Consider the following 25,132-nt stretch of genomic DNA (forward strand, 5'->3'; position numbering starts at 1 on the left):
AGTTCCTAAACATTTCTACAGCGATCCTTAAGAGGCAGCTACTCTTAGCCCCCTCACGTGAAATTCACCAGGGATTCAAACCAAGGACCCCAGATCCTCTCTTACAGGGGTTGGGTGGGGGGGGTAGGAGAGGGAGGGATGAGAGTTTAACCAAGGAATGACTTTCTGTACCAGATAAAGAAGCTCTCCCATCACCATGCAATGTGCAGTAAAGGGTTAATTAAATACTATCCAGCCAATGAGTGGGTCTGCTGCAGCAACTCTAGCTCCCCGCTACCTCAGTTAACCTGCACTAGATGCAGGCTACACAGTTATGACAAGTGACTATCAATATTACACTAGCAACTCATGTGCTCAGAAGAATGCAAACCCCCACGCCTTTAGCTGCGAGTTAAAGGTCCTTAAATGTGCTGTGGGTTTTGGCTAGTGCCACGTGGGAAATCTAGCAATGAGAAATGGAGGGGTGTGGGTGTGTGTGCGTGTGGTGCTCAGTGAAAGAAAGTCCAAGACACAGGCCAAGTGGGACAAAAAAAACAGGAACAAATTACATCAACGCTGGAGAAGAGCAATGCAAGTTGCCTCTCCTTCCACACTGAGGGTGCCATCAACCCAAGGAGATGTGTATGCAGGGCATGAGTAAGCCAACTGGGCAGTGGGACTAGGGGCCTCCAAACTTTGCTTAAGTTCTGTTCATTTACAAGGCTATTGAGGGGTAATGATGGGGCAGTGCCGCTCTTTCCCAGACTAGCCAGGACCCCACAGATGTGCCTTTCTTCCACTGATCCAGTTAACCCCACCCTGGACAAGCGGGGATGGGGAGGTGGGCAGCTACATTCACTTCCCATCTAGAGTTGTTCAACAACATGTATTCCAGACCCGATACAGCACTTATCACTTGTGACAAGAGAGACTGAGGCTTGGTCTACACTACAAGTTTATGTCAAATTTAGCAGCATTAAATCAAATTAACCCTGCACCCGTCCACACAATGAAGCCATTTCTGTCAACATAAAGGGCTCTTAAAATTGATTTCTGTACTCCTCCCTGAGGAGGGGATTAGCGCTGAAATAGACATAGCCATTTCGAATTGGGGTTAGTGTGGGCGCAATTCGATGGTATTGGCCTCCTGAAGCTATCCCACAGTGCACCATTGTGACCGCTCTGGACAGCACTCTGAACTCTGATGCACTAGCCAGGTATACAGGAAAAGCCCCAGGAACTTTTGAATCTCACTTCCTATTTGGCCAGGCGAGCTCATCAGCACAGGTAACCATGCAGTCCCAGAATCAAGAGAGCTCCAGCATGGACCAAACGGGAGGTATTGGATCTGAACGCTATATGGGGAGACAAATCCGTGATATCAGAACTACGTTCCAAAAGAAAAGATGCCAAAACATTTCAAAAATCTCCAAGGCCATGATGGACAGAGGCTATAGCAGGGACGCAACACAGTGCCGCGTGAAACTTAAGGAGCTCAGACAAGCATACCAGAAAACCAAACAATCAAACGTACGCTCCAGGACAGAGCCCCAGACATGCCGCTTCTATGCTGAGCTGCATGCAATTCTAGGGGGAGCCGCCACCGCTACTCCACCCCTGTTCGTGGACTCCGATGAAGGGGTACTCTCTGCCATGCCTGAGGATTTTGCGGACAGGGAAGATGAGGAGGAGAAGCTTGAGGAGAGCACACAACACACCATTCTCCCCGACAGCCAGGATCTTTTTATCACCCTGACTGAAATACCCTCCCAACCCAACCAAGCCAGAGAAGGGACCACTGGTGAGTGTACCTTTTAAAATATAATACATGTTTTAAAACCAAGTGTTCAATCATTAAGTAGCCCTGAGGATTTGGGATGCATTCATGGCCAGTACAGCTACTGGAAAAGTCTGTTAATGTGTCTGGGGATGGAGTGGAAATCCTCCAGGGACAACTCCATGAAGCTCTCCTGGAGGTATTCAAAAAGCCTTTGCAGAAGGTTTCTGGGGAGAGCAGCCTTATTCCATCCTCCATGGTAGGACACTTTACCATGCCATGCTAGTAGCAGGTAATCTGGTATCATTGGATGACAAAGCCTGGCAGCGTATGGTCCTGGTGTTTACTGGCATTCAAGCAACATCTGTTCTTTATCTCTCTGTGTTATCCTCAGGAGAGTGATATCATTCATGGTAACTTAATTAACTTCCCATATTTCAACCCAGGGGACATTCAGAGGTGGCTGTTCCTACTGGGCTGTTTGCCTGTGGCTGAAAAGAAATCCTCCCTGCAGTTAGCCAAACAGTTGGGGGCGGGGGCGGGCATTGGCACTGAGCTATTCGCATTTGGCTAGCAGTAATCATCCCTGATACCAGCCACGCAGTGGGGGGAGGGGTAAAGTGATCATCCCAGAGAATTGGATGGGGCGGGGGGTTAGTTTGGTTTCTGCTTCTGCATGTTAACACGAAAACTGCAGCACTAAATGGCCAACTCAACAGGCTTTGCTTGGTATAGGAAATGAGGGCACTGCTGTTATGAAGGTTGCAGAAGCCGAAAGACTATGGCTTACCATGGCCGTCTGCAAGCTGAATTCTGTTGCCCGGCACTGCGTGTGTGATCTCTAACACCAAAGCAGTAGGCACTCAATATAAGATGCAAAATGCGACTTTGTACCGAAGTCACATGTGCTATGTAACATGAATAGTGTTGTTCAACGTTAGAGAGTATAGCCATTGTTCTGTAAAATGTATCTTTTTTTAATATTTTACTCCCTTTTTTTCCTCCCGTAGCTGCAAATGTTTCAAGCCTCCCTCCTCCGTCCCAAAGGCTATCTCAGATAAGGCGGCGAAAAAAACCGCACGCATGATGAAACGTTCTCTGAGCTCATGCAGTTGTCCAGCACTGACAGAGCTCAGCAGAATGTGTGGAGGGACACAGTTGCACAGTACAGGAAAGAGGCCAATGAACGTGAGGACATGAGGGACAATCGAGATGAGAGGTGGCAGCAGGAAGATCAGAGGAGGCAGGATGCAACGCTGGGGCTACTGCGGGATCAAACAGACACGTCTGGTGGAGGTTCAGGAACAGCAGCAGGAGCACAGACCGCTGCTGCAGCGGGGGTGGAGGGAAGGCTCCAGGCACCCAACCAGTCCACCCCAGTGGACAGCCCAAGCAACAGAAGGCTGTCATTCAACAAGTTTTGAAGTGGCCTTTTCCTTCCCTCCCACCTTCCTCCCACCCCACCCAGGCTACCTTGTGAGTTATCAATTAATAAAGAATATATGGTTTTTAAATGATAGTGACTTTATTTCCTTTGCAAGCAAGCTGTGGTCGAAGGGGGAGGGCAGGTGGCTTACAGGGAATTAGAGTCAACCAAGGGGGTGGGTTTTCATCAAGGAGAAACACACAGAACTGTCACACAGTACCCTGGCCAGTCATGAAACTGGTTTTCAACGCTTTTCTGATGTGCAGCGCTTCCTCCTGTGCTCTTCTAATCACCCTGGTGTCAGCGACCAGGCAATTTACCTCAACCTCCCACCCCGCCATAAATATCTCCCCCTCACTCTCACAGAGACTGTGGAGCACACAGCAAGCAGCAATAACAATGGGAATATTGGTTTCGCTGAGGTCTGAGCGAGTCAGTAAACTGCGCCAGCGACCCTTTAAACGTCAAAATGCACACACTACCACCATTCTGCACTTGCTCGGCCTATAGTTGAACAGCTCCTTACTACTGTCCAGGGTGCCTGTGTACAGCTTCATGAGCCAGGGCATTAAGGGATAGGCTGGGTCCTCAAAGATAACGAGAGGCATTTCAACATCCCCAACAGCCCAGACACAAAAACGACCCCGTTGTCAAATTTCAAGTCCAAAGCATGGAGATGTTAGATCATTTCAAAGAAAAGGCAGTTAGAATTTTTTAACATGGGCAAAACAATGTTATTTTTCCCTAGCTTGTTATCGAAAACGGCTGCACTGTTTTGACTTTAATTGCCAAATCTGCAATGAAAGTGTTCTTAAATCAAACAACATATGCTGGGTCATCATCCGAGACTGTCATACCACAAAATATATGGCAGAAGGTGGGTAAAACTATGGAGCAAGAAACATACAATTCTCCCCCAAGGAGTGTAGTCACAAATTAATTAACGCATTACTTTTTTAATGAGCATCATCAGCATGGAAGCATGTCCTCTGGAATGATGGTTGAAGCATGAAGGCATATACGAACATTTAGCATAACTGGCACGTAAATATCTTCCAATGCTGGCTACAAAAGTGTCACGTGAATGCCTGTTCTCACTTTCAGGTGACACTGTAAATAAGAAGCGGGTGGCATTATCTCTCATAAATGTAAACAAACTTATTTGTCTTAGCGATTGGCTGAACAAGAAGTAGGACTGAGTTGACTTGTCAGCTCTAAAGTTTTACATTGTTTTGGTTTTCAGTGCAGTTATGTAACAACAACAAAATCTACATATGTAAATTGCACTTTCACAATAAAGAGATTGCACCACAGTACTTGTGTGAAATGAACTGAAAAATACTATTTCTTTTGTTTATCTTTTTTACAGTCCAAATATTTGTAATAAAAATTATATAAAGTGAATATTGTATATTTTGCATTCTGTGTTGTAACTGAAATCAATATATTTGAAAGTGCAGAAAAGTATCCAAAAATATTTATAATAAATTTCAATTGGTATTCTATTATTGTTTAACAGTGCAAATAAAGCTGCAATTAGGTTTTTTGAGTTAATCTGTTCTGAGTTAATCACTTGAGTTAACTGAGATTGATAGTCTTATTTTTTATGTTAATTAACTAGCATGATCTGATAAACATTTTTATATTAATATGTGCGCACACACGCGCACACCCACAAACCACCCCTCATGTTTTTCTAGAAGAGATGGGGAATGAGTCACAACTGTGGATAATGGAAGACAGGAAAGGAAGTGACGGCATGGTGAAAAGGAACAAGGAAGTGTTCACTATTGTCAGTTAGCTTGTTGTCTAAAGATTGCAACTCTATTCTGGTAAATCCTGTGCAAGCCCTTCTCTGGAATAGCAAAAATATACTTCTCAAAATATCATTGTTACTTAAGGAGAGGTTAGCTGTTTAAAGATACTAGTAAGATGTTGGCAAATAAGAGAAAAATGAAATACAGTAGAAAAAGCCCAGGCTGCAGTCTGCCAAAGAAATCTTTATGTTCATCCCACTTAATATGTACATCCAACAACAGTTTCAATAAACTCTGATCTTTCCTGGATTAAATTCAAAACCAGAGAATTGTAGTTGCCCGTGTAGCCACTTACCAATACAATGAAATTTGTGAAATAACAGGATACTATACCAATGGATTGTTATTCTGTCATACAAGTGTGCTGTTAGAAACTACATGGAATCGGTTAGATAATTTTAAAAAACTAGACAGTGATTATAGGTTGATTCTTATCTGAAATGTATCTAGCAGAATTACAAGAACAGCACATCTTTTTTTTTAGTATGTGCATTTTTAAAAGCCATTAATTTTATCTTTGCACGTAGTCTTGGCCACAACAAGTTCTGTAAGAAAATCAGTGTTTCTGAAAGAAGCTTCAACTTCAAGCTTTACAGAAGTTTGACATGTCTGATAAAGTTTAGGTAATTTAAAGTTACAGATTAGTAATTTACCTTCATAGAATTTTGCTTTTTGTAGTTTTAATTTATAGCAATTGGAAGAAGAGTTCTCTTCATTTGGATAACGTGGAATTAATTAGTTAAAGGACAGTGTTCATTATGGAAGAATGAATTCTGGTTTTCTGAATAATAAATACCAAAGAAAGCTGTGGCAGGCACTTGATCACCCCAAAAAACCTGCATAACTAAAGATTGTCTCCTTAATCCTCCTTTTAACATTTGTGAAAGAATACTCACGGATTAAATCAAATTTAGGAAAAAGCTTTCAATATACATACCATTATATACAAAAAACAGTTAAAACTAAATTTAGACTGCGCAAGGTCAAGCACTCAAAAGTTATGAAATACCAGATTTAGGTTGCTCATGCAAACTTAATTCTGTCTTGAGTGTCCATCCTTGGACATTGAATCAGGCCACGGCCCTGTAGAAAAAAGTGTTTTTAGTTACATGATCGTGTACTGTCTCTTACTTAAGGGCACAAGAAAGCAGAATTAATGTTGCACATGCAACCATAAATTTGGCATTTCCTAACTCTCAAGTACTTGATTTTGCACCGAGAATAGCATTCTTTTGATAGAGTATTTTAAATTAATTTTTTAAGAAGGAAGATGGTAAAAAATAAAGTTTTGCAAGTGCGCAAATAACTAATAAGACTTAGGCTCCTAAATTGTTTCAGAAAATGGGACTTAAGCTTCTAACTCGCTTGGGAACTTCTGAAAATGTTAGTCCAAAACAAGTTTTAATATGTATTTTAGCCCTTAACAACACTCCTTACTCCTAGGGGAATTCTGTGTCACTGCATGTGCGCAGAATTCATATCCCCTGCAGATTTCTTTCCTTCCCCACAGAAAAATGACTGCTGAGGGGGAAGCCAAAAGAGCCATCACACACCCCTCCCCAATAGCATAGGCAGGTTGGTTCAGGCGCCCGGAGCAGCCATACATGTGAGCAAGAGAGACAGACACACTGTCCCTCTTGCTCACTATTGTGGCATGCTTGGCATGAAGGAGCAGGGCTTTGGGGTGTTTCTGAGGAGGTAGGTGTGTGGCAGGCTCTGTCCCCTCAGGCAGAGCAGAATGTAGAAGCCTGCCTGATTAGTGAATTGTTCTGACTGTCTTTGTGAATTCCCTCAGGAGTATAAAACAGGTGTAAAAGTTTTAAGGCTCCTTTACATTGCCAGAGTGGTGTAAAGGATAGCATGGTTTATAAATGCTTATGGTGCTTCAGTGATTAGAGCTGGTGTAAACTTTTGTACTGAAAAAAATTCCTATCCAAATGTGCTCCATGAACTGTTTCCTACTGACCTTTCTGGAGATTGTCAGTAGCCAACATAAATTATGAGTTTGATTCTCACTTGCTCTTCAGTGGCCTATGAGGTACCACTGTGTATATGGCTGCATATATTTGTTGACTAATAACTAGAAATAAAGGATCAAACCTAACTACATTTTTATTATTAGGCAAGGGGATTTGGGGATTTCTTCCAATGCTCCCCGCTTCCATTCTCCATCCATTATATTGCAGTTTAAATAAATTACCTAAATAACTGAAACCAGTGTGATTATATTGCATTATTTTGACAAATAAAACATGCAGAATTTTAAATTATTGTGGCAGAATTTTTAATTTTTTGGTGCAGCATTCCCCCAAGAGTAACTCCTGCCCACCTCTGATGCCATAATGTAACATCAGCAAGTACGAATCCTGAACCTTTGGCATCATAGCTCATACTTCTACTATACTTCAGGTACATAAATAAGGAACAGTAAGAAATACTATCTCATGCTAACTGTTTATAAGGTACCTTCAGGAGTAATTGCAGCAGGACAAACTTCTTTTAAGAGATCTCCCAGGGTATTTAGCTGCCCATTTGCAGCAACAGGACGAAATAACTTCTGTATAAAAGGTCGTTCCGTTGTTACCTGTTTTTAATACAAAAAAGTTAGTAAAACTGCAGTAATTTAAGCTCTAGGAAAATGAATCAATCATACCACTTTTGGGAGGGCTAATGTTTGGCATTTTAATGCCTTACACATTTTTGCCTCTGTTTTCTATCAGAGGCAAAGTGCTACAACCTAGTATGACACAGCTTTTAACAGTTTTATATATGTTGACACATTTATCTTCTTTCATAGGGGAATGGATCCTGGATATACTTTTGAAGATTCCTCCCCACCGTACCCCCTGATTATGTTGCTCAACAGCCCTTCTCACAAGAAATGGAATGTCATGAAACCATGATGCAAAATGAAGTTTGAGATATCTTAATGATGGTCAGATGTTAGGTATGGCAGTTAAAAACACTTGTGTTCTATCATTTCTAAAGAAGTGGGTGACAAAAATAAAGTGCTCCTTAATTACGTAAAGAATTAACAGAATTCTAACATAACGAACATAATTCTGTAAAAATTAAAATTGCTTATTACTAGTATTTGCCCAACATGTTCACTATCTCCCTCTCCGCCCCCATGTGACTGTGCTACATGAATTAAAAGAAAAGGTTCTATCCTCCCCTATAATATTTGAGGAAGTTACGGGATACTTCTATCACTTCGGAACCTAAGCCCCATTTTCAGAAGTGCTTTAGGCCCTTAGATTCTAAGTTAATTTTGAAAATGGATCTTAGGCATTTGAGAATTTTATACTTAGGTTTTTCAAACTGTAAAACTGACTAATACAAATCTAGCTTATCAACAACTTTCTAACATGTTATTTAAGAAAGCACTGCAATATGCATGAGCCAGTTACCAGTATGAGGAAAATACTAATATTGTATATGTTACAGTATTACATTACTTAATCATAAAATGCAAACTGGTATTGTTACTAATACAACATAAAGAAACACATTTAAGTATAACCGTAGCATTAGTTCACCTGACGAATGTGCATAGGATATTAACCACATTAACTTTAGCTGTTGTTATGGATTTTATTTATATTTGTACAGTATTTAGCACAATGGGGACCAATGTGGATACTTTTAATATTACCACATAAATGTTAAATAAAAAAATAAAGCTCAACCGAAGCAGATTTTGACTTGGTTAGTATTCATATGGAAGAGACCTCCTATTAGAGCCCAAATGCAGAAGAAAACAGTGGTCCCTCTTTTCATAAATTAATATTGTGCCTGTGCTTCTGGACATCCTTCCACTTCTGGACATCCATGTCCACTTCTGGACATCCTTTCTGCTTACCAAATTCTTCCTACAGTTTCAACTAGATACAGTATTTTTCACTTCCTAATCCACCACAATATTTAGTGTTGGACTGTACTGTTCAGTAAATCAGCAGCTGGCAAAGTTAATCCTATCTAGAAAATCAAAAATACCCTCAGGTGCATGAGCATGGCTCCTGAGGCAAGAAATTGGTCCACAGTTTGCAGGCACTTTGTACTGATATTGACAATAAAATAATTTTCAACTTCTACTTTTAAAAAAGTAAATATTCAACTGTTGGTCAATATATTTTTCTAGGAAGTTTAAATTTATTGCTATTAAATATAAAAGTATTAAATAAGATCTATATAGCACCATAAATGTGTACTGCACTTCAGAGGATAAATGAAGACTGAGCCCCATTCCAAGAAGCCCTTACAATGTAAGCAATGATTTAAAATGTTAGGAGGTAAGTAGGGACAGCATCAGGAAGGGGTAGGATGAAGCCATGGATAGTAAGACCACATGGTCACGTGGGAGCCTACTGTATGCTTTCTGAGTTGCATTCACATTGCAAAATGACAGGGTTTTGACCAGAGTCACAGTGGGACTCAGGCTCTGACCCTACCCGCAGCAGGATCCTAGGACCTAGGTCCTGAGTGCTTGCTCACCCAAGTCAGACTCATTTGTGCGGGGACGAAAGCAGGTTAGGCTCAAACCTGGGCTAAGTGTGCAAAGTAGACATACCCTTAGTGATTGCATTTTTTGTATATGCATTTTATTAGAGTATAGTTTATACGTAACTCTGAAGATTAACTGCACTTTGAACTGATAAACTGGAAAAGAAAGATGGTCCAATAATAATGACACTAGCCTGGGAGATCCAGGTTTAATTCTCTGCCTTGCCACCGATTTCCTTGTGACCTTGTCTAAGTCATTTAGTCTCTCAATCCTTCCATTCTCCATGTGTAAGGTGGGGATAACAGCACTACCTCTACCTCCTAGGGGTGTTCTGAGGAGAAATGTAATAAAGATTGGGAGGTGCTCAGATATTTGGTATAGAAATGCGGGTCATAATACATAAAACAGACTAAGAAGGGACCTAAATTGAGGGGAATGTATAATTATATATTAAGTTAGGAGTGAAAAGCTCCTTTACTTTTGCTCCACAATCATATAGTCTAAAAAAAGTTACCCCTGCTTCCCTGGTTCTTTTTGGCATCAACAGCACATCAAATACTGCATAAAATCCACAATTAGATTAGCCAGACATTTTATTCAGGATGCAGCTTAAAATGAAAAAAGCATAACCCACAGATAAATGTTGAGTTTTAATCTCAAAAACCATAGAGTAATCAGACTTTCCATCTAAATGAAAGTCTTGGGTTTCCTAACTAAATATTCTAGGAAGGGTAATTAGCTGTTACCCTAATTGTATTCAACCACTGCAAATTACCTTACATTCTGAACCCACACTAGAAACATCCTTAAAATTTCCATATGTGGACAGTTTGGCAACATAAAAAAGTAAAACTTTAGTCTTTCCTGCATACTCCATTATACTTACAGCAACATGCCAAAAATCATATTCTGCAGAACTTTGGTAATGACCATCGTACTTTAAAACAATTGAAGTGTTTCTGATAAAGCAATAATTTATCATTACTTTTAAACAAGTGTAAACTTAACCACAAATTTTTAAAATGAGCAATTGGAGCTCACATAATTATTTAAGTTTCCCATACTTAGGACAGTACAGGCACATTTAACTACTCTCAAAAAATGAAATATATTATACTTATTTTACATAACTTGTACCAAATTTTATGTTGTTATCCAGTAAAAAGTATATTTTTCCATGAAATATTTCCTAAAAAATGTCTTTGGCTTTGCATAAATGCTTTCAATTAGAAATCCTAATAAAAAGAAAAAGTGTTTAAGTTACAGGTGATAGAAATAGCTTATAACCAACAATACTGTCTGACCAAAAGTATTACAATACTGCATTCTTAGATTATATTTTTAGTACAGGAAAGGTAAGGCATAACTCACTTTGGTGGAAAAAAATGTAGACACTTTGGACCATATATTGCCTTCATCTACACTCTTCAACGTCAAGAGGAGCTGTGTACATGCTTACTGAAGACAATACAGTCCAAACTTTCCAAGGTCAAGCTTCTCATCCTCACCTTCAGTTTGAGGACTCAGCTTCACCTCTCTCCCCCATTCCACTCTCTAACTTTGTTCACTGCACCGTGTCCCCACCTTGGAGTTCTTTCTGGCTGTTCACACTATTGGATTATTGGTAAACTAACAGGTGGGCCACCAATAGAAGAACCAACTTCACAGTGTGTCCACAATACCTAATGCTATTTTGTCCAACATTCACATTTGTGCTTCACTAGAAAGTTTCAGTTATTGCCCTCTGAGTATCTCCGTTTGCATCAGAGTTCTCTGAAGCAAGGGTCAAGAAGGCCTTTGGAGACTTCCAAGAACCAAATGAACAGGGGAAGAAGAGGTCTAACTCCCATAAATCCCTCGGTGCCAGTGCCATTTCCTAAACCTTTCCTCAAATGGAGCCCAGCCTGAATGTTCAATTCTCACTCCTTGCGCAAGAAGGAGTTTTTGAAAAGCAGTCAGGAGGGCCTCCACGGAGCTTGATACTCCAATGAACTAGAGATTGTATTATTCAGCGGTGATAAAAACCTCAGTGAATTATCATGGCAATTTAGGTCACACAGAGTGATCAGGCAAGGTACTTCTCTTTGCACTCGAGATGGAAAGGACATCATAAACTAATGCTAGATCAGTGCAATAGTAGAATGAAGGGAAAGCAAGTATGTAGTGGTCATATAACTGGACTAACAGAAGTTACTTATTACAGACTAACAGGATGATCAAAATCTCTTTGCAGAGGATCCCACCAAGGAAAAATGGCAATTTTTGAGAGAACATGGGAAAGGCTGTTAAGTTTTCAGTAGCATAATTCCCGCTGATATTAGAGGAATAGCTTATTGGAAGGAGAATGAAGATCTGAGTTTCAAGTCATGACAGACAAATATACATTGCCCCAAAATGTGATTACAAAGCTGGAAGTCTTGCTTTATTTGTTTACTTTGGTCCCACGGGTTAAGATAAGAAGTGCTAAGATTAACAAGTATCTCCATAAAAAGAACAGGAGTACTTGTGGCACCGTAGAGACTAACAAATTTATTAGAGCATAAGCTTTCGTGGGCTACAGCCCACTTCATCGGATGCATAGAATGAAACATATAGTAAGAAGATATATATATATACACATACAAGCAGACACACACACACGCACACAGAGAAGGTGGAAGTTGCCATACAAACTGTAAGAGGCTAATTAATTAAGATGAGCTATTATCAGCAGGAGAAAAAAAATTTTTGTAGTGATAATCAAGATGGCCCATTTAGACAGTTGACAAGAAGGTGTGAGGATACTTAACATGGGGAAATAGATTCAATGTGTGTAATGACCCAGCCACTCCAACTAACACAGTTGCTACTCTGAAAAGTATCTCCATGAGATTTATAGAGCTTTATTTCCTATCCAATATCAGTAAAGGACAGGCAATGTAATTATTTCCTTAACTCTCACGGCCTGCATTATTTGTACATTTATTTTACATATTACCAATCAGCAAAATATGCTAATAATTGTTTATTATACATTAAACAAGACAGCTTGAAAGTCGACTGCAGATAGGCAAAAACCACCAGCAAAGTGTGGAGAGGGAAGCAAAGACTGGTGAGGTAGGAGGAAACGTGAACACTTTCGCTCTTAAGTGACACTTCATCTGCATGTTTACAACCACTATTTATGAAGTTCATAAGATCCCCACAACACTCTTCCCTTAGTTCCCAAGCCTGCAAAATCAACTCCATTGGTACATGTTACCACAAAACACGCTAGCTTGTGCCATCCTTGTCTTCCTCCTACCAAACATACTTAAGCCATCATCCCCTAGATCCTGAATCCATCCAGATTCTGGCAAAATGTCCAGCAACCACCAGACTGTCTTTCTGGTCCACCCTCCTCAGTCTCCATGTGCCTTTCTGAGATACAATGTAGCATCTCAGTCCTATCCAAAAACAGTGCTTGTTCTGTGAAAAGGCAAGTCATGAAGATCTGGTCCAGTGAACAATATTTTCGACCCTGACCCAGACCTTCTGTTATTCATCGAGGTCTTACTGCGAGGTTATAAAGGATCTTCAACAACCTTTCTGCTAACAGATAAAGCACAAAATGGAGTATTAGTTTTGCTACAGACCACCAAGTAACACTAGGAAACAGGATGACTGCCTTTTATGCACCTATCTACAATGTATGCAGAAAAAAATTGCGTCATCCTGGGGCACTTCATTTGAGTGATATACACTGGAGGTCTCATGCTGCCAGCACTAAAACATCCTTGGGGTTTCTAAAATTTATAGATGACAATTTTCTAACAAAAAATGTCACAGCCAACACAGAGTTTTATTTATTATTAGACCTAGTCCTAACATAAAGCGTTGTTCATCACAGCCAGCATTGACACAGAAATTGAATACAGGATATGCTGTGCTAGCACATCTTTTGGAAGACTACTCAAACGAGTCCTCAATGACAGGGATCTACAAACAGGTACCAAGATCTTGGTTTACAAGGCAGTTGTCATCCCCACCCTTCTCTGGGTAACCTACAGAAGACAGCTCAAGCGGCTGGAGGGTTCCAGCAGCAGCGCTGCCTCAGGAGGATCCTCAGGATCAGCTGGGAAGACTGACACATTAACATCAGTCTTCTCTCTGCAGCCAACATCAACAGTACAGAATCGCAGGTCATGAAATATAAATTCCTCTGGGCTGGCCACTGTGTACGTATGCCTGACACTCGCCTCCCGAAGCAAGTACTCTTCTCTCAGCTAAGTCCGGAAAAAAGGGCTTGTGGAGGTAGCAGAAGCATTTCAAAGACATACTGAAAGGACATCTTGAAAAGGGAGCATTAACCCAACAAACTGGGAGGACCAGGTGTGGAAAAGAACACAGTGGCGCCACACCATACAACAAGCCACAGCTCACTTTGAAGAGAACAGATGTCCTCATGAGACAGAGAAGCGACAAAGGAGGAAAGAAAGGGCACAGCACTCCAGCCAACAACTATGTCTCCTCCAAAATTACACCTGTCACTTCTGTGGGAAAATCTGCAGGGCAAGAATTGGGCTCCTCAGCCACTTAAAAACCACCAATGAACCCCTTTGGCAGACAGCATCCTCGTATCGAGGGATAGCTGAAGAAGCAGCTAATTACAGAACTAAAAATTAATTGCAGCATAGGTACAAGTGATCATGACTTGATTTCACTTATAGCAAGCAAGCAGAATGAAGTCTAGACCTGTAAAATATAGATAGATTTACATATATACATATACTTGGTGCTTTAACAGGGCCAGTTTCACAAAGCTGAAAACAATTACGAGCCAAATCAGCTGGGAAGAACAATTTAATCAGAAAAATGTGAATGACAATCGGGAATAATTTAAGAACACCTTACTAGATGCTCAAAAAAAGCCACAATCCCACTACTGAAGAAGAAGGCCATGCTGGTTAAAAAACTGGCCTGGTTTAGAAGGGAAGCGAAGGAAGCTATGTGAAATTAAAAAAACATAACTGGAAGAAAGAGGGAGTAGATAGTAATGAATATTAATCAGAAGTTAAGAATTGTAGAAAATTGATAAAGGAAGCAAATGGACAAAAGGAGAAATCTATGGCCAGCGGAGTTAAGGGGGTGGGGAAAGGAAAAAAAAGGGGGGGGGGATTTTTAAAGTTTTTTAAGAACAAAAAGAATCCTGACAACAGTACTGGTCCATTACTAGATGGAAATGCAAGAATTATCAATAATAATACAGAAAAGGCAGAAGTGTTCAATAAATATTTCTGTTCTGTATTTGGGAAACACAGATGATATCATCTCATCAAATTGTCATAACACTCTTTACATTCCATTAGTATCTCTGCAGGATGTTAAACAAAAACTAATGAAGTTGGACATTTTTAAAACAGCAGGTACAGTTAACTTGCAACCAAGAGTTTTACAATAGCTGTCTGTGGAGTTTGCTAGACAGTTAATGTTGATTTTCAATATGTCTTGGAGCACTGGGGAAGTTCAACTGGAAGAAAGCTGATGTGCCAATTTTTGAAAAGGGTAAACAGGATGAACCGCATAATTAAAGGCCTGTCAGCCTGACATTGATAATAGAGCAGCTGATATAGGACTCAATTAATAAAGAAAGAATTAAAGGAGGAAATATTAGTGCAAATCAACATGGTTTTATGAATGCTACTGCTAAATTATTCTTTATCTTATTCTGCTAAATACTGCTTTTGTAAACCTTCTGTCATGCTGTCAAGTTGCAGTGTAACATCATGTTTCAGAGTGCCAGGTTTCCCATACTAGATAATAGAGCTAGTCATAGAATTCTTTGAAACAAGAACTAAATAATGGTTTTACATCTCCATTCTGTAACTAAAACCATGCAGTGAAAGGAAGGAGTATAAACATGCTCAGCACACGTATATAGAAGTTACCAGAAAAACTGACTCACTGGCAGGATGGGACAGATTTATTTGATTTGCAATGAAGTCAAATAAAGAACTAAACACATGATTTTTTTCAAAATATTTTTAATAAATTATGTATTTTCAATCACTATCAAAAATTATCATATTTTCTTACAGTATTTACTGTACTATAACAAACATTTTCAATTTATCTAGCAGCTGTATCAGAACTTCAGCAGTTAAACAATGAAGATAAAGCTTTAGTTTAATTGTGCAGTTAGCCACTTTATGTTGATAACTAATGTGAAGTATATGTTCCACATTGTCTTAATTGCATGACTTCAACATTTCCATCCCACCATCAACCTCAGCCTGGACTAGTCCACACAAGAGATCCACTTCCTGGACACTATGGTGCTAATAAGCGATGGTCACATAAACACCACCCTATACCGGAAACCTACTGACCGCTATTCCTACCTACATGCCTCCAGCTTTCACCCAGATCACACCACACGATCCATTGTCTACAGCCAAGCTCTAAGATATAACCGCGTTTGCTCCAACCCCTCAGACAGAGACAAACACCTACAAGATCTCTATCAAGCAATCTTACAACTACAATACCCACCTGCTGAAGTGAAGAAACAGACTGACAGAGCCAGAAGAGTACCCAGAAGTCACCTACTACAGGACAGGCCTAACAAAGAAAATAACAAAACGCCACTAGCCGTCACCTTCAGCCCCCAACTAAAACCTCTCCAATGCATCATCAAGGATCTACAACCTATCCTGAAGGATGACCCATCACTCTCACAGATCTTGGGAGACAGGCCAGTCCTCGCTTACAGACAGCCCCCCAGCCTGAAGCAAATACTCACCAGCAACCACACACCACACAACAGAACCACTAACCCAGGAACTTATCCTTGTAACAAAGCCCATTGCCAGCTGTGTCCATATATCTATACAGGGGACACCATCATAGGGCCTAATAACATCAGCCACACTATCAGAGGCTCGTTCACCTGCACATCCACCAATGTGATATATGCCATCATGTGCCAGCAATGCCCCTCTGCCATGTACATTGGTCAAACTGGACAGTCTCTACGTAAAAGAATAAATGGACACAAATCAGATGTCAAGAATTATAACATTCAAAAACCAGTCGGAGAACACTTCAATCTCTCTGGTCACTCGATTAGAGACCTAACAGTGACAATTCTTCAACAAAAAAACTTCAAAAACAGACTCCAACAAGGGACTGCTGAATTGGAATTAATTTGCAAACTGGAAACAATTAACTTAGGCTTGAATAGAGACTGGGAGTGGATGGGTCATTACACGAAGTAAAACTATTTCCCTATGTTTATCCCCCGTTCCTCAGACGTTCTTGTCAACTGTTGGAAATGGCCCACCTTGATCATCACTACAAAAGGTTTTCTCCCCCCAACCCTCCCGCTCTCCTGCTGGTATTAGCTCATTTTAAATAATCACTCTCCTTACAGTGTGTATGGTAACACCCATTGTTTCATGTTCTCTGTGTATATAGATCTCCCCACTGTATTTTCCACTGAATGCATCCAATGAAGTGAGCTGTAGCTCACGAAAGCTTATGGTCAAATACATTTGTTAGTCTCTAAGGTGCCAGAAGTACTCCTTTTCTTTTTAATTTTTGTACAAGTGCCTTGACGTATTACGAATAAAAGAGTTTTATAAACAAAAAAATTAATAGGACACACCCTAGGACATTTAAGCAGTATTGATAACAGTCATACACATTTCAAGTTAAGCACATGCTTAAGTGCTTTGCTAGATCAAATTCTAGAGATGCCTCTGGTACCATTTGTTTGTATATCTGATTTGAATACAATCATGGTAACTATGCACTTAAGTTACATCTTCCAAAATTATGGCACATTCACGGTTTCCTACTCTGGAGATCACGTGTTCATGTGAAATTATAAAAAGTTATAATGGAAGCTGCTAAAAAATGTTTTGTAATAAAATTTAGAAAAGGTAAACTTGCTCAATGAATCATTATTTTTCTATTACAGATGAGTATGCACCAGCTACTCCCAATTATATTCTACAGTTACTTACAATATGCAGATAAAGTTTGAAAATAATCAGACTTGTCATTATTTAGACTTGAAAGACCTTAACTTGCATATAGCCTCATTAAGGTAAAAGTTAAGGATTATACATTAAAGTATTAACTTTCACAAGTTCTATGCAAGTTTGAAGCTCTTTAGTTCTTTAAAAATTAATATTTACTATTTTAAAAAGCTGAAACAAATACACATGCAGTAGGCCCTTGGCAGAAGCTTCTAGTTGCCAGGGTCTGTTATTTGGCAAATGTTATCATTACGTCTACAGGTGTAACAAAGTAAAGTGATATTAAGCTAAAGACCACTAGTGTCAACTGAGACTGTAGTTAAATTAAGGCAGTCATTAGAATTACATACACATCTGGAATGAATTTAGGATTTTTTTATATTTATATAATGTAGTAAGGCTTATTACAGTTGTGTCTAGACAATAATAGTTTTTGGTCACAAATGGTTAAGGACAATTTTCCTAATCCCATGTGGGCAACAACTCAACCCATCCTCACATTGGACAGGATATGTTCTATGGAACAACTGTGATTCTTCCCTGATCTACACGATTAACAACCACCACCTACCAGTACTGTATTACAAACCTATAAAGAAACATGGCAACTATTTAGACTGGCTCTCCCACACAGATGGCTCATGATGATTCTTTCTTGTTAACCTCCCATAAAAAAGAAACTACCCGAAATATCAGACTTTCATATCGTTTATTCAAATTGGCAGGATGCCTCCCAGACTTATTTTAGAAAAATCTTTTCAGAAGAGCAATAAAGCCAATTGTTATTACATCCATGAAAAACATTTGAAAGCTAAACTAATAGCATGTGTTCTAGTGTTTGGAATAGGACATATGCCTACTCAGAAAATACACTTTACTAAACTGAGGTGGCTCAAAGTTTAATATGTTGATCTAATTACATTATCTTAAGAAAGAACTGTTACTTTACAATAACTGTGGTTCTTGGAGATGTGTTGTCGGTATGGATTTCATGCTACGTGAGCATGCACCCCATGAACATAAGATCAAATTATTTTGGGAATAGTGTCCCTGTATACCTCCGCATCCCGAACACACCTGAAGGCACATAGAACAGGATGGGCTCAATCATCCCTCAGCTCCTTTCAATACAGAATCTTGTAATAGCAGGGAAGGAGGTCAGGTTGTCGAATCCATGTGGACAACACATCTCTAAGAATCACAGTTGCTGTAAGGTAAGTTACCTTTCTTTGTTCTTTGAGAGATTTTCCACATGGATTAAACTCTTGATGACTAACAAGCAGTTATTGTTTTGTTTGAAGGTTGGTACTAGCACTCCTGCTTAAACAATGACTGTAGGACAGCCCTACCAAAGCAGGCATGCAGTCTCTACCAAAGAATAGCATCTACCAAGCCTCTACCAAAGAATAGCATCAAAGTGATAGGCTATGAAGTTGACCTTTGCAGCAGCATGCTGAATGAGACAACACTGCATTTATCAAAGTCAGAGAAGAGGTTGTTCAGTAATCAAAACATGAGAAGATGAGTTCCTGGACAAAAGTTTTAACTCTATGAATGGATAGGAAAGACTGTATCATAGAGATGTTATGCAGAAAGAATTTACAAGATGTAGACATAGTCTGGATGGGAGGAGTCATCTTTGATGCCCAGTGTACTGTCCACCACCTACCTCTTGCATCTCCATGGTGCTCAGCCAGCCAACATCCAGACTGTCAGTTGCAACAACTTTGGATCTGGATGCAATATTTAGACCTGATCTTGTGACACCAGGTCCAGGCAGCCTGGAATCCTGATTCATAGGTGCATGGACATCTAAAACAAGCCCAACAGGGAGCTATGAGGATGAATCTCGCCTGATCTCATCTGGCTTTAGCTATTGTCTGGGAATTAGTGAAAACGATAGAAAGGCATAAAGAAGGAAGGCACTGTAGAAGGAAAGCATCCAGTAAAGACGCTGGGCTCATGCTGCCTCCTCCTCTTGCACAGAAGTTTGGACACTTGGTGTGTCCTGGGTGATGAACAGGTCTATGACTGAGTTTCTCCACTGGTGGAATATCAAGTTAGTGATGGATTTCAGCAATCACCACTCGTGGCTGATGATGGATTGCCTGCTTAGAAAGTCCATCAGGCTGACTTCATCTTCTGAAAGGTGCAGGACTGTTGGGATGGAAGGAACACCACTTCCATAGCCTGATCGCTTTCTTGAGGGGAGGAGGAGGAGAAGGGATGAAGAGTGCCCTCTCCCTTGTTCATGTAGTACATTGCACATGTATTGTCTCTTACTATCTGCATTCCTGAGTGTAACAGGGCCAGGAAGAATACCATGCACGCCAGTCTGATGGCTCTGACCTCTAAAAAGTTTGTGTAGTTTCATTTCTTCCAGGGTTCAAGTCCCTTGTATTTGCAGGTGGGCTTCCCAACCTTGCTAGATGTGTTCATAACTAATGCTCTGGGATGGTGATGTAGACACAATTGACACCCCGTTCTACACACTGTTAAGCAGCAGCTGATATCAGATTAGTGCCAGGAGTACTTGGGATGCAACTTACTCATCTCATGCTTTGCAGGGAAATAGACTGATCTGAGTCAGAGATGCAAGGATCTCAGGAGAAGTCTGATGTATGTACATGCATCATGAATGTACATGCAGATAAAAGCCAAACATAAGGCTACTATTCTTGATGGGTGTTAAAATCAGTTTTCCATAATGTCCAGAGTGAGAAATCTGTCCTGAGGTAAGTGAGCCCTTGCCATGCTGGAGTCTATCCTGGCTCCTATGAACTTTATCTTCTGTTATAAGGCAATTTCTGCAATAGGATGAGAGAGAATCTCTCATAGTTCACCAGGAGGCCCAGCCTGGCAAACAGGGGGCGAGAGCACTGATTACACCTTTCAGAGCTTCCTGATGTGACCTGCCTCTGATCAGCAAGTCAAGATACAGATAGACACTGCTGCCCTTAGAGTACTCTGCCATTATGACTAAGCATTTTATAAAGACTCTTGGTGTTGTGGAGAGTCTGAATGGCAGCACCTTGAGGTACTTTCTGAGAGTTGAATGGATTGTGATGTGGAAGTACATGTCCTGTTAGTAGATGTCCACAAACCAGCTCTGAGCATGTAGGGATGGAACAATGGAGGCAAATATTACCATCCCAAATCTGAGACAGCTGCAGATGTATTTGTTTAGTCTCCTCCTAGGATAGGATGAAGACTCCCTTTCTTTTTCAGAATGCAAGTATTGGGAGTAGAAACATCTTCCCCTGTAATCCTGTGGATCCTCTTCTACAGCTCCTACACAAAGTAACAAGACCACTTTTGTTTGAAAATGTTATCAGACGGATCCTTGAAGAGAGACAGAGAAGTGGAGAGGGTAGGGAATAAGGAAGTGAATTGCCATAGGAAACAATGTTCAATACCCATTTATTGGCTGTAACGTCCATCCACATCGGGTTGAAAGGGACAAGGTATTTTCCAGAGGTCAGTTCCACGGTGGTCTTGGCATGGCTCTAAACTGTCTCATCAAATCTGCTGCTTTTGGGAGGAAGGTTGGTGTGAGATGGAGGAGAAAGATGATGGGCGCCTCCACATATATGGAGTCACTAACTAAGTGGATACTCAGGATGGAGACAGAAAAAGATAGTATTTCTCAGTCTCTGAGGTGGCTGGTACTGGAAGAGCTTGCAATACACTCTTCTTCTTCTCCTTCCCATTTCCCAGCTAGCTGGGGTTGGGTCACCAGCTCAGTCTTTTCCAGGCTTCCTGGTCCAATGCTCACTCCATATCCACTCTGTCCTCCCACACAAAATATATCCTCTGTTTTCTTGTCCATCTCCTTGCTCTCTGCCGATGAACTCTAATCTCAAATGCCTCCCTAACAGGATTTCCTTCATCCATCCTTCATACATGCACAGATCATCACAACCTCCTCTCTTGCAGCTTCTCTCTGATACCTCGGATGCTGGTCTCACTCTTGGTTACAATCATTCTGCATGTGATCCAACAATGTCGCTCCTCTCGCTGCCCTCAGACAACCAATTGCAATGGCTTCAAGTCTTCTCAAGTTCTTCTCTTTGGTTGCCCATGTCTCTGATCTGTACAGAACAGCTGGTCAATCATGGTTTGATACAGTTGTCCCTTAAATAGTCTGGGTATCTGTTTATCATAAATCACTCCACTTGTCTTGTACCAGACTTCCCATGTGCTCAGCAGCCTTGCTCACAATTCTCTGTTGGTTTCTCCATTGGCCACTAACCAGCCCCAAGGTATTTAAATGCAGAAAGATGATTTAGGTGCTGGCTCTCAATGTTGATATTCCATTTGTCTTGGGTCCACTTGAGTCACCCACATGACTTCAGTCTCCTCTTTACTAATTTTGTGGCCACCGCTTGTTAATATCCTGTTCAAGAATCAATTGTCTGGACCAAATAGTACTCACTACTGGCCATTAGCACAGTATTGTCTGCATAGATCAACTTCAAACCATTTGGATTTGCTTACTTATGAAGTCCATCACAATTATGAACAGTAATGGGTTAAGTGCTGAGTGGTGCCCAACCTTCCTTTCAAAACCCTACATTACAACCAAAAATCATCCGCACCTTTGTCAGACAAACCCATCACCACCTGGACATGGTCCTCCTGTACCCCACAGAATTGTAGCAGAGGCACAAGCCTAGGTACTTTCTCAAATGCCTTCTCCAAACTGAGGAAAGCCCATCCATGCTTGATGTTTCCCTCCAGCTTCTTTTCCAACAACCATCTAATGGTGAATGGACCATCTATCATCCCATTTCCTTTTCCAAAACTAAACTGCTTCTTTCCTAAAATGAATATATAAGGAATATATAAGGAACATTTTTAAGGGTCAGCATATTGTAAATATAACAAGAAACAAATAGCTAGATATTTAGCCAAACAAATTAAAATTTTGAAAAATGTATACTCAGCAATATATCCAACCCACATCAGCTGCACATGTGGCAAGGAATTAGCCAGCTAAGAACTTCAACTAAATTCCTGCAGTTTAATATTAGAATACTTTCAGACATTTCTTACACTTGTTAATTCAGACCATATTCCTAGACTATGTTGTCATTCCCTTTTTTTTTTTTTTTGGTTTGTTCCATGTACACAAATTTATTTTCAGACTGCCTGAAAATATTTATTGGTCTTTTCCAACAGACTCAGAACAGTGTACACCTTTGCCTATCCTGACTTTTCAGTTTGCTTCACAAATTTAACATGAATCTTTTTTATTTCAATCTAAAAAAAGGAAATTAAAACTGAAAATTAAGCAAAATATTCTGACATATTGGGTAAATGTATAACTAGGCAGCTTTAAAAATGTGAAATTAAACTAAGATTCACAGATTTACTATGCAGAGGGAATTATCAAAGATGATTTTAAAATTTTCATTATGAACTAGACTGCCTTTTGCCATAGCCCCAAACAAGGGATAGTGCATAAACTGCACCACCCCAGAAATAATCTCCGAAGGAATTGTGCTAGAGACCCACCCATCTAACAATTCCATTCCTACTTCCCCCTTACTCCAGGAGAATAGTTTCTTGCTATGAACTGAAGGTATGGGTGACCTAACTACAAAGGAGTATGGTCATAACAAGAAATCAGAGTTGGTTTGAAAGTTCCAGCTGGAAAAGAAAATCTTTTAATTCTCATTTTGTAATGAGATGTCAAATGGAACTGAATATAAATGGAACAGACAGGTCAATGTGTGTTGTACAAGCTGAGTAAAATGCATATAGGAAAATAATCAGCCTATAGAATTATTTTTAAGTGACCCAATATGACCCAATTTTTAAGTGACCTACAATGTTCTCACTTAATTTAAGTATTAAGGCAGTTATGCCCTTATTTGACTCATTACTATACTGTAATGCATCCCTTTGAAGGAATGGTCAAAGTTATTGTGGGAAACTTGGAATTTTCTGATTTTTAAAACTGAACAGTTAAATGCTAAGAGTTTTGTGTAGTGAATAAAGACACTGGTTAAAATCTGAGGTTCTAAATTTAGCTCTGCTGCATACTCATTTACATAGATTCAGTTTGTTGCCAGAGATATTGGCACCAGACAGTTCAAAGTTGCTATCTTTAATTTGATTTACTACTTAGGTTTAAGTTTTATATAAAAATCCACACCGAAGGGTACCAATTTTTGCTCAAAAGTAGCCTGCAAATCTGTATTTAGGAAGAACTAAGCACATAAGAAGCTAAGACATTTTTGAGTTATGAATAGCTAAAGACAGTACATTTCACAGAAAGTCAGGTTTTTAATTCAACTACATTATAACTCAAAACACAATTTGTTCAGGTTTCTTCTCACTTTAAAAATAGTATAACAATTTTCACAACAAAAGTATAATAAAGGTAGACACTTAGATGCCACAGGGACAGGCCCTGTAAGACCCTAAATAGATTAGAGAACAGATCAGATGGGATGAAAATAGAGTTTAGAATGAAATAGTTCCTATTGGTTTAACTATGGATTATGGTTCCATTATGGAACACTTCCAATTACATTGTATATAGTCCACAGATATACAATTCAGGCTAGTTAAGATATCAAATAGTATACCACTAATAAGGTGATTTTCACATGAGAAACTATTTATCGGCCAAAACAGGATATTTCTTACTAAGACCCAAAATAGCCAGTGGTATCTAAAACTTACTTTCCAATCCAGAGCTACACTCCTGCACTGAGAACCTTGTGGGCACAGGGTTAAGCTTGCACAGAGCCCCAGTGAAATCCAAGGGGCTTCACATGGGTGTTTGGCTGTGCCAGGCATCTCTCAATGTACAACTGAGGTCCCTATCACTTAAGATAGAGATGGGCAGACTGCAGAATCTGAACAAAAGCCATTTTCACCAAATCATTCTAACTTTTGATATGGCTGTGCTAGTTCAAGACACGTAGTTAGTTTATGCTGATGTTTCATGGACCCTTCCTGCTCCTTCTGCAGCTTCTCTCCTCTTAACTCTCTTCTTAACTCCTCCAAACTACTAAGTTCTTCAGCAACTTCCTTTGCTTAAGAAAAGCAAATGTTCATATTAAATAGGCATTTCATAAGCCACACATATATTGTAGGCATTTTGATTGATACTGAATCTCAACTAAGCTGCTGTGTACTGCAGTATATTAAAATAGTAAAATTAAAAGGACACTAACTTTTAATTTGTTCTTATACCAGAGCTATGAAAAGTAAATACTATAGGTACCAAACTGAACTGTAATCTATTTATATACACAGTACTGACTCAGCTAGTAATTTAAGAATCCCCCCAATACACAAACAATTCTCTTCACCTAATTTTTAAAATGGAACAGTAGATTTTAGAAAAAAGGTAACCCTTTGAAGCATGCTATTTTTCCTTATCTCTAAAACACACACAATATGAGGTTAAGTTCTGATGCAGAATACTCATATTTCTAAAATGTTACTTATTCATATTCATTGCTATTGCCTATGGCTATTCAGAGTAAGTCGCTGAGTGTAGTTCTGAGAAAGCTTATGACAAATTAGCACAACTGTAATAATAAAAAAGCCTTCTCACTTTTACTTCGGACCAGAGGGATAGTCCAATTTTCCTTTAGGCCACTTAAATTC

The 25,132-nt window shown here is 39.8% G+C and overlaps 1 protein-coding gene across 7 annotated transcripts in view; it reads right to left on the minus strand.

Annotated features, from left to right (window-relative positions):
• The window catches only part of ATG5 (autophagy related 5), a 121,609-nt gene that overhangs the window by 24,931 nt on the left and 71,546 nt on the right, over positions 1-25,132 (minus strand). For 5 of the 7 annotated variants that reach the window (XM_084624601.1, XM_084624600.1, XM_084624602.1 and 2 more), the window contains 2 exons: positions 7,466-7,583; positions 4,108-4,292 (listed from right to left, as the gene is read on the minus strand). In XM_084624601.1, coding sequence (XP_084480727.1) covers positions 4,123-4,292; positions 7,466-7,583 — 288 coding nt within the window. In that variant the 3' untranslated portion in view covers positions 4,108-4,122. Of the gene's footprint in view, positions 1-4,107; positions 4,293-6,008; positions 6,083-7,465; positions 7,584-25,132 lie in introns of those variants that run through there. The other 2 variants (XM_084624604.1, XM_084624599.1) reach the window with 2 other exon arrangements.

Source organism: Lepidochelys olivacea, assembly GCF_965140295.1.
Source record: "Lepidochelys olivacea isolate rLepOli2 genome assembly, chromosome: 3".
NCBI classification, from domain to species: domain Eukaryota; kingdom Metazoa; phylum Chordata; order Testudines; family Cheloniidae; genus Lepidochelys; species Lepidochelys olivacea.